The following is a 10,654-nucleotide window of genomic DNA, read 5'->3' as shown; positions in this document are numbered from 1 at the left end:
GCTGGAGCTATCTTTAGGGATTCCCCACAGTTCAGAGCCCTGGATTTCAGCTCTAGATAACCCCCCAGGAATGCATTCTCCTTTCTGTTGTTGTCCATTTGTTTTTCCAGTTCTACACTGGAGGCACTTGGATTCAGTATCTACTGCGGTGCTGCTCATAGTCTGGGCAAGCCACAGTCTGAGGCTGTGCCACAGCTCAGGTGTTTCCTTAGGCTGGCACAAAGACACAGAGCTGTATTCCCCGCTGCTCACAAGTGGCCGTGGAGAATGGTTTCAGAGGAGAAGGGAGTAAGTTTATTGAATGCCCTTCTCTGTACCTCTGTCTCCAGTTATTTGCCCTTTGGCTTTCAATACGCTGCACTGGCAATGGCTAAAAAAAAAAAAAAAAAAAAAAAGTTTCATTTGCCTGGAATCAGGCAAAGCAGCAACTTCCTTAATACAGGAAGACTTTCACACAAGGCACTCATCAGAACAGGCATTTCCCCTACGCTTCTTTTTTTACTAAGTGCACCCTTAAACTCTACCCAACACAAGCAGTAGGCCCAAAAAACCCCTACAAACCTACAAAGTACAAAAAAAACCCCAAACCAAATAAAAGGCCTTGACAGTTAGATAAAAAGGAAAAACAAAGGGGAAGCTGTATTGCCAGACAAATATATATATAAAAAAATGTATATAAAATCTTCATATTACAGTTTCCATCCATTTAACTTGTGTCTGTTTGGGAAAACATGCTTCAACTCAGGCAGATCAGGAACTGCTTTCTGTTTGTTCCATTTCTTGTTTAGTGATTTAATGACCAATCTTAAGCATTCTTAGCATGGACATGGGACAGACCACATGAGAAAGGTGACGGGAAAGAGAAGAAAACTTACCTAGTCTGCCACACTCTTCTCGCTTGGTAAAATACTTGAAGCCATTGGCTGCCCTTCTCTCTGCCTTCTCGTGTTTTTTCACGTGCCAGGGCAGCTTGGTGGTGATGTTAGTGACGAAGTAGCAGCCAGGACGAAGACAGTGGTAATGCCCTCGCATCCTGAATTCACAGTGCTAGAGAGGAGCAAACAGGCAGGTTGCTTTGAGCATGTCTAAACCAAATGCACTCTCGTCTGCCTGCTACTAATGCTGTACCTCTGAGACACGCGAGAGATGCCTGAACTGGTACTCTAGATCACATCCATTTTATCTTCCACAACTGCAACACAACCTTGTTCCCTGTCATGTATTTTGTACTGCTGTCGTGTATTCTGTATTGCACTATTCTACGTTGAAATATCCCAAACCTAACTCCTGGCTTTCCCTGGTATTCATCATAGATTTTCATTTTATTTTGCCTTGTGTCTCTTAGATCATTCTAGTTGCCTTGTCCACTTCACCCAAGTCAAAGAAACAAAAGCACTGCGATTTTTAATTTGATGGAAACCAAACATTTTGCTAGAGCACGTAGTTAAAACCCTTCTGTGGTTCCGTAGTTAGATCGGGAATGAAACATTCAGCCTCACTTCCAACTGGGTCATCTACTTGCTCTTTCTCATTCTTCTCCCCCGCCCCACTCCAGCTAGAACACTGCTTTTGAATTGCTCTTACCTGGTTCGGACAGAGACACTGCAGCGAATAGTAAGCAAACTGGTCTCGCACATTCACCAAATTATTGTTGGGGTTGATGTGGTCCAGGCAGTGGGATTCTGCTTTGCCAGAGGTTTTGCACACATACTTGCAGTTCCCAAAGAGACAGTGGAAGTGGAATTTGTTGGCGTACTTGCAGTCCGTTGCCAGGCAGGGATCACTGGAATACATCCAAAACCCAATCACCACCTTCCCTCATTTCACACATTTGTTTGTTTGCCAAAATTTAATTCAAGGGGAGCCCAGCTGAAATGGCCTACAGATTTCCCATAGCCACCTTCTTCTTTAGTAAAATTGATGCTGGCAACACTGCAATTCCACCAAGCTAGGGCACTTTCTTGATTAAGATTATTAAAACACAGCAATGCATGGTGGGTTCTGTAGTCTTTGAGGGCCACGCTTCCAGTTTAAAGCTGCCTCTCCCTTTCTGCCTGTACTTACCTCAATGGATTCAGATCGTTTCTCCCACCTCAATTTTGTGTAACTGAAATGAAACTCTTGGACATGCACATGCCAAGATGCCAGGGTTTCCCCTGATTAGACAAAATCTGCAGTGGCCTATTTAATCAGCTAAATGGTTTTGGTACCTTACTCCCCCCGCCCCCATTCCATGGATTTCTGGCTGCACAAACAGAGGTCAGATCAGAGGTGGCTGAACATTGATCTCTTGGATCCCAAGCACTGTACCAAATGATACCTACTCAAATATGTGAAACAGAATTAATACACTTCTTTGAAAGCAGACAAATGACTGTCAATACACAACCCAGAGACTGATACTCCAGCAGCCTGAATAATTAAGCTGTAATGCCTAACCTGATCCTGGGCTCCTGTGTCCTCCTGTAAACTACGTCACTTCTCTGCCTTTCTGGCTATGTAACAGAAATAACGCCAACATCACAGCAACACTGTGGAACTTCTTTAATGTTTTAAAAGAAGTTCAGCAAGGTATGTTACCTTCTGCCAGACACCTCCCTTGTGAATTACTTTTTGTAAACTAACACTACAAAACCAGAGGCAAAGAATTTAAGGAGAGTCATCACACTTGTACAGAAGTTCAGCCAGGACAGCAAAACTTTGACAAATCTGAAGTGAGACAGAATTACTCCCTATTCCTTGAGCTTCTGAGAAACCCATTCCTGCTAAGACAGAGTCCAAGCACTTGTGCCCCCTCCACTATCTGACCCCCAGTCGTCTTCACTGAAAAAAAAATGAATTAAAAAAAAACAACCCTGAGTTACAGAGGGCATTCCTAGGAAAATGCCATGGAGCTTACTGGGGACAAATCCAGGAGAAAACTAGCAAGCTTCCTTTTCAGCAATCTGTAAACATCTACTTTTAGTTAGTTCTGTGTACTTCACTGCAGTAACACCTCCCGTTTGCATGACTGAGCACTCAGTTGCCCACTGGTTTTTGCTCAACTCCAGACACTCATGCTAAATGTCTCAGACTTGGAGCAAGATCTGGAGGTGGGCGAGTCAGGCGTCATGCTGACAACTTTAAAGATGCTATTTGTCCTCTGTAGCCTTCAGTGTCAAAAATACTGCAAAGACAATATATTTCTGTACACCTCTCTTGAGGTATATAAAAGGCTTCAGTGGTAGGTCAGCAAGTTTATTTCTCCTCTAAACTCATACCTACAGGTGCTCCCAGAGGTACTCGAACATCCTGGTTTTTTCCTAGGATAACTGAAGGTATTGTCTAGACTTTGCTGAAGTAAATTTTCTGTGATATAAAGCCCAGTGTACTCTCTACACACAAGTCTCTCAGTGGGTGAATACAGATGTAGTACTACAGCTCTGAGGAGCAGTAAAGCAGGGATTGCAGGGCTGGAGAGGACGTAAGGAGGCAAGTAGCATCTACAACTTACTTCTCCTGGAACTGGAGAAATCCGGGTTTGACCTGAGGCTTGGCGTTCTCCAGGGAAGTCGTTGCCAAGGGTGAAGTTGCCAGGTTAGGCACTGATGCTGGGATCTGAGGCATCTGGGGTATAGTTGAAGCCAGCTGCTTCCAAGCTAGCAGTGTGGGGGCAGAGGGCACAGTAGCTGGACTTGGAGTGGGCACGTCAAGGGCAGGAGCGCTTGCCATGGTGACAGAAGTAGCAGATGGTGATGAAGGGGCCAGTGAAGCCTTATTCTCAGTAGTAGTTGAGAAGGGAGACTCAGAGTTACTTTTCACAGTTCCACCCTCAGTTCTGAAGTGAAAACTGCAAAAAGACAGTGTAATTCAGACATAAATTCTTGACCATTGCATCTAACTTGATTAAACATCAACGAGAATGTGGCAGGAGTCTGCAAACAAAGTAGCTGAGGTTAAATCCTAAAAGGGGCTCTGCAAACTTTGCGGAAAGATTTAGGGGCCTCCCAGACAGTCTGTGAAGAGCAGGGAATTCAGTAAGAGGGGTGGAGACAGAAGAGTGCAAACCCGTGTTGAAATCAGAGAGCTGCAGTCAGTAAGACCGCTGTGCCTATGAGGGCGGCTTCCCGTGGCTGTTGTGAGAAGGCAGTAGTTTGCTGTAGTGAACCACAGGGAACTATCCAATGCCACAGACCAACTGTGCTAACAGATCTTTCTGTCTTAAAATCTGCAACACCTTCCCTTCAAACCCCTTCAGAAGCAGCCGTGGGGCCAGCTGCTGAAGGCCGCCTTCCTTCTTTACTTGGGCAAATCTTCCATGGCCTTTAAAAGGAACTTGGTGTGGTTTTGAACTGCAGATTATGCTCTGTAGACATTTGCAAGGGAAAATTTCCAGTATCCCACCCTTCCTTCACTAGTCCCTTGTCTGTAACAGTGGGAGTGTATCTTAAATTAATTCTTCACCCAGGAGTCACGTAGAGTTCTGCGTGTGCTGTACAGCCTCTGGAAGATAGGCCAGATTATCTAACCTGCAGTTCTGGCCACCACGCTCTGGGCTGTATGCTACCTTCCAAAATGTTGTGAAATGACAAAGAGTTTACAATGTAAGAACATGGCAAGGAGAGAAGGGGGCTGGTGTTGGGCTGGTTGACTGCTTCATTTCAAGATCCTTATCCACCTGATGTGAACCTCTTAAACAAAACCCTATAAATAAGGGCTAGGGAAAACTTGTTAAAAGAGATCTGTCACAACAAGAAAATGAACAGTAAAATGCTTTCTACACTGCAGTGATGGAGAGCTGTCCACTCCACAAAAAGTCTGTGTCCAGTGACAACGGTTGGGTTTACAGGGTCCTCTCCCTCCCCTATTTTCTTATTTCTTGTATGGCTTATTTGTGTGCTGTGAGAAATACGGGTCTCCTTGAACACCCTGTCTGTCAAGTAAGCTACGGAAAAAACACAAATGTCCAATTCTCAGCTTTGCCAACACTTTTTCACAAGTTGCGAAACAAAATTAAAGAGGACATAGTGTTCTGCAAAGATTTTAGCTGAGCACATTTGCACAGGAAGCAGGCAGATGCCCAGATCACTGCCCTCGGGACTGCCCACGTTCCTGCTCTTGAATGGTTACTCATAAGGTCTCTCTCGTCCTGCAGTGTGAGTGCTGTAGAGTTCTCTCATGGTTTCCCAAGGCTCTACTTACTTGGCATGTTTGATGGCTCCATCCAGGGTACTGAAAAGGGCACCGCATTCCTCCACGACACAATGGAAGTGCACCTTATGGAGGAAGTCACACTGCGCATCGCAGAAATCCTTGGTGCCAAACCTGGCCAAAGCAGACAAGCAGATATCTTACAGAAGGCCCCAGAAGGGAAGCAGTGTTGGAACACACATATTTTCTTTGTTTTTCAACTCTACCACCAGTCTGTTTTCTAACGTCACTGCCCCTGCTGCACAAACAGCACTGCTGGCATTGTGGCTTGATCACTGCCTGTTACATCTGAACATGCAGAACAAGAACCTGATTTCTCTCCAATTGAACTTGACTGAGAAACTCCCAAACACTTTTAGTGGGAGCAAAATACAGGACTACTCTGAAATGAATGATGAAAATCATTAGTGTTCTTGAGCATCTATGTACAAAAGCCAAGGCTCTGAGGAACGACCAAAGGTTAGTAAATTAAAGGCAATCCAGACCAAGAGGACACTGCTGAAACTTACAGGTTGGTTTTTTTCTTTTTCATTTTACTGGGAGTAGCAAAAGGGAAGAAACAACAGTGGTTCAAGGGAATCTAGATCCAGAATCCGCTCAGCCCCTGCCTTGAAACCACAGGGTATCACATAAATGGGAGCCTGTACAGCCATTACGGCCTAGTACAGATATGTACTGAAAAGCACAATCCCTGAAGTACAGAAGAAACAATGCTGCAGTGCAAAAACAGAGCAAAAGCCATCGTCTAAGGTACACTTCTTGTCATCTTGGAGGAAATGGGCAAGAGGGCAAAACCAACTAAGCATGGTTTCACTGCTCATCCACTGCTGAGATTCTCTGGACTTATTAAGGGTAGCACAAATAGATGTGATTTCTGCAAACTTCAGAATTGCAGAAAAATCAAGTAAAAAACACTGGCAGGAAGGATTTGAAACTTACCAGGGGAATCTTGCCTAATTAAGATACAACAAACTACAATTGCTCTGATGAGCAGGAAAGCAAGAAACAAACAGCAGCCTGTGTGGTCCCAGGAGACACCTCATAACAATTTGAGGGTAAAGGAAAAAGGAAAAAAAACTTGTACTGGAGAAGGAAGGTCAGTGGATATAGAATACATGCAGTCGGTTACGGCTTGCGGGGAGAAGATGAAGGAAGGTAAAGGTGTGGTAAGAGATAAGAAACGCAGTTACTGCAAGCTGAAGGGGTTGTGTTATCAGGGACAAGAGGTATTGCACTCAGAAGGAAGGTCCAATAGGAATGGGAGGTGATGAGTCAAAAATGGCTGCCTTATAAAATTTGCTCTGGATAGGAAAACTAAAGACAAAGCAGACAATTAGGGATAAAATGAAGACCTTCAAGAAGAGCAGATAAAGGGACTGGTTAGAAAATATAAATATGCACAAATCAGCCAGTCTGGATGATGTCTGTCCTAAAGTGCAATGGAAATGAACTTGCAAACTGATTGCATGACTATTTGCTATTTTTTAAGCCATAGAGAAGTGGGAGGAACTAGGAAATCGGCAAAAAAAAATTTAAATTCTAAGTACTGATACTTTTGGGGGTAAAAAAAAAAAAGACAAGTGATCTTTGGCAATTATCATACCTCTAGTCCTAACTTCTCCTTCCAGTGAAGTAATGGAACAAATATTAAGAGGGAGGAGAAAATCATTAAACATCTAGAGGATAAAGGCACCATGAGCAATAAACAGCATCAGGATTATAAAGAATAAATCTTGCCAGACAAATTTAATTGCTTTTTTTGATAGAATTACAAAATTAGTGGATGAAGGGATGCAATATATTTGGATTTTAGTAAAGCATTTTGATACAGTCTCGTATATGCTTAGAATTAATTCAAATTGGCCTGGATGTGAATGCTACCTCATGGATTGAAAACTGGCTGAAGGACCGTAAACAAAGGCTAATGACAAACAGCAACATATTGAGCTGGGGGGAGGTATCTTGTGAATGCTGCAAGGATGACTTTAGCTAGGTCTGAGCTTATTTAACATCTTCATTAGTAATCTAGGAGAAGGAGTAAACAGCGCGTTAATGAAATTCACGGAAGATACTGAACTGGGAGGAGTTGGCAACACCAGTGCAAGGGGAGAAAAATAACACAGAGAGGCCTTGCAAGACAAGGGAGAAGGTTCAGAATACGAGAGTCACGTTTGGAAACAGACCACTAATAACATCTAGGGGGTGGGGTGGGGATTTCTATACATAGGGGACTCAGGAGAGCACCATTAAAAGCAATCCTGTGTAACTCTGGATGGTAAACAGGATACGTGTACATTATGCAGTATAGATGCAAATCAGGTAGCACAACTGTGCGCTGCCTATGTGGGCCAGAAAGCTTGTTGTATCTGGTGTGGCGATACAGGAATGGCAGCCCAGTTCTGCACCCATGCAAGGAACAGCAAGAACGACAGCAGCAACAACACGATCAGCAGGCTGAAGGGGCTAATTTGCAAAGTCAGATTAAAGGAAGTAAATAAGCTTGGTTAAATGGTAGGCTAAAAGTCTGTGACTATCTGAAGGGAGTGAACTCCAATTGCAGAGAGGAATAATCTGCTGTGGTTCGAGGGGATACAACAGGAGAACTGCAACAAAATTACGAAAAGGGAAATTCAGGCAGCATACCATGAAAAAAACTGTGACAGTGAAACGCATTAGGTGGTAGAATAATGCTCCTAGAGACAAGAAAACAGCCACACTGCTTGGCATAATTACACGTAGGCTGGACAAAATGCAAATGGACTGCAGGGAAGGATCTCGCACTGGCCAGGGGCAGATGGACTAGAAGACTTTCTAGTCTTCTCCACTAAAGTCTGTGACTTACAAAGCGTCCACAAGCATTTGTAGGCAACTACCTGTGTCAGAGCACAAACCTGTATGTGTCCGCCTGGGTGTACTTTGTGTGCTCAAAGCATGTGTCTGCCTGGGCAGGTATGTGCATGTGTCTCTGTGTGGGTGAGTTTTGTATCTGTTCCATTTTCCTTTCAAGCCTTCTTGTCTACAACAAAACTGGCAGAAACCATCCCAGTTCCCATAGCCCTTATACTCCTTGTTTTGTTCCAGTGGCCTACTCCTATGGTCAGAGGAAATGCCACAGCAAGCATTTTAAGGCTTCTGGGCTCTGTGTGTAACAACTACACATGGTGCAAGAGAAGTCTGGTGCCACGAGCAAGCTGCAGTGGGTCCCCTGGACTTGTAGACTGGGACATGAAGAGGAGCCTATGAAGTCCAGGCTAACAGGACTATGTGAATATCTGTGCTCGTAGTTGGTTCTCAAGATCCCTTTGCAAAATAATTCTATGTGGATAGGTATTTCTTACAGGACATTAACACTTACTGCAGCTAGCCGGGACTGAGGACTAAATGCACTCCAGGAGGTGATCAGCATATCACAGAATTAGGCCTTTAAATTCAAGAGAACTCTGCATTCAAGTGTGAGCTAATGAGCCAGACACTTTGCAAAGGAAGTAATTTTCCCTTTCCTCTATTCCCAGTTCCATGCTCTCCTTACCGGCGCAGGTACATCTTCCACGGCTCAGAGAGCTTCTCCTGGACAAGTGCCTTCACTGCCTTGCCCAAGTACTGTGTTGGCTCTCCAGCCCCAGCCTGGCTGCCATCTCCTTCTGTCTTAATGTTCAGCAGGTTGCCAAGGCTGGCACTGGTCTTGGACATCTGGAACAAGAACACAGACACTGCATGAAGCCCAGCACACAGCTGTGGACACTGCCGGTCTGGATACCCTCAGGACTGTCCCACAGAAAGCTGTGCCTTCAAAGATTAAGGGAGAAGACAAGAAGTCTGCACAGGCTGCCTCAACTGCACCAGCAAAGCTTAATAACACCTCACTCTTCTGCATCCTCCACCCAACCACCACAAAGTACTCAGGTGCCCATCTAATATTCATGGCTCTTGTGTACAGTAATGAAGCATCATGTCTATTTTACACCTGTGGGGACTGAGGTGAAGAGAGAAATACCCTATTTGAGTACAGGAAAGGTGTGCAGGCTTAACCATTAGTAGCCCTACACAGCTCCTACAAAATGCTGGTCTCTTAGTACAGACCTAGTGATAGAACTGTAAGCTCTTGTTTATTTAGAATCACCTTGTCCCAGCGACCAGGATGTCTCCTTCTTTAAAGTGACTATCAGATATGTTTTGGCATGGGAGGGGGGAAAAGTCATTCAACTGGGGAAAAATTCTGGCTCCATTTAAGTTCCTGGAAAATTCTTACTAACTTCAATAAAGAAACTATGTCACTTGCTGTGCTGAATGGACATATCCTCCACTAAGCAGGACTTGGATTCACAATCTGCATTGTGCAAAAGGCTTCAAATAGATTCTACACAGAGAACGTTTAGAGGTTCAGGCGTGTGATGTGCAGGATAGAAAAAAGAAGTTGCTCCAGAGTGCATGAGAGAAAATTCTTTCAGAATAAATGCAAAATTTCCCAGACCCTTTCTTGCTTTGTTGTGCTCTCAATTACCTCCGGTAACAACAATGAATTTCACAGCATGAATAAAATGCAGGATTGGGCCCAATACTTGCCTTATAAACTCCACCCACTTGAGGATCATGAAGCCCTTTATAAATATCAGTTAATTAAGCCTGACAGCCCCCTAAATAAACTGCAATACGCTACAGGAACCCTGGCTGTCTGAGGCTTTCTTAATGCCCCCTGAAGGTAAAGCCCCTGCTGCTGTGTGGAGACTGCAACTCTTTATGGCTGCAGTCAGAAATTCAGGTCGTCTTTTTCCACTGGTGTTTGCTGGGCATTCAATTTCTGTAAAGGGTTCTTTTTCCTAGGCAAATAATGCAGGAGTCCTCCACAAACAGAAACTGTGTGCAGCAAGAGGACGAAGCAAGCGTGATGTGTCCCTGAGCACACTGAGCTTGATTCTGCAATCCGTAGTCTTGGAACATGCTCCTTCAAATCAGTGGGCTTTGCTGGTTTATGTCATCGGTTAATCCCTTTTCTTCTTTGAAAAAGGAACAAACCGGAGGAACTCCTATTTTGCACCCGTGATACACTTACTTTGCGCAACATAAAGAATCATATGCAGGGCTGCACACAAACAAATGCTTATTTCTAAGCATATGCTTAAATCTCATATTCTCCTGGAGATTTTCAAGTGAGGTATCTATTGAAACAGGATTTCCCTGAGCTGGGGCCTTCAGAAAGACTCGGGACCCCAGACAGCAGACTTACTAAATAGATCTACTCACTGGAGAAAGAGCTGCATACTTGGAATCACTGAAGGGACAATACGCAGGAACAAATGAGAAATTAAGTTTAAAAGGGAACATCAAAACCCCAGTGTAACAGAGAGCCAATGGAGGAGAGAAGTGGCATAAGGATAAATGTATAAATTAAACAACACAGAGAAAAAGAAGAGTGATGAAATAAGAGAGAAAGGAGGCGAGAGATTGCTAGACAAAGTCACTTTGC

The 10,654-nt window shown here is 44.1% G+C and overlaps 1 protein-coding gene across 1 annotated transcript in view; it reads right to left on the bottom strand.

Moving 5' to 3' along the window:
- CASZ1 (castor zinc finger 1) overlaps positions 1-10,654 on the bottom strand; it is a 68,797-nt gene that overhangs the window by 10,459 nt on the left and 47,684 nt on the right. The window contains exons 11-15 of the mRNA XM_086476035.1: positions 8,720-8,880; positions 5,182-5,304; positions 3,494-3,829; positions 1,585-1,783; positions 876-1,047 (exon numbers count right to left, since the gene is read on the bottom strand). Coding sequence (XP_086332161.1) covers positions 876-1,047; positions 1,585-1,783; positions 3,494-3,829; positions 5,182-5,304; positions 8,720-8,880 — 991 coding nt within the window. The remainder of the gene's footprint in view (positions 1-875; positions 1,048-1,584; positions 1,784-3,493; positions 3,830-5,181; positions 5,305-8,719; positions 8,881-10,654) is intronic.

This window comes from Leptosomus discolor, chromosome 20, assembly GCF_034619465.1.
Source record: "Leptosomus discolor isolate bLepDis1 chromosome 20, bLepDis1.hap2, whole genome shotgun sequence".
Taxonomy (NCBI): Eukaryota; Metazoa; Chordata; class Aves; order Leptosomiformes; family Leptosomidae; genus Leptosomus; species Leptosomus discolor.
The sequence above is the reverse complement of the archived record's forward strand: the minus strand, read 5'-3'. Positions and strand labels throughout refer to the sequence as shown.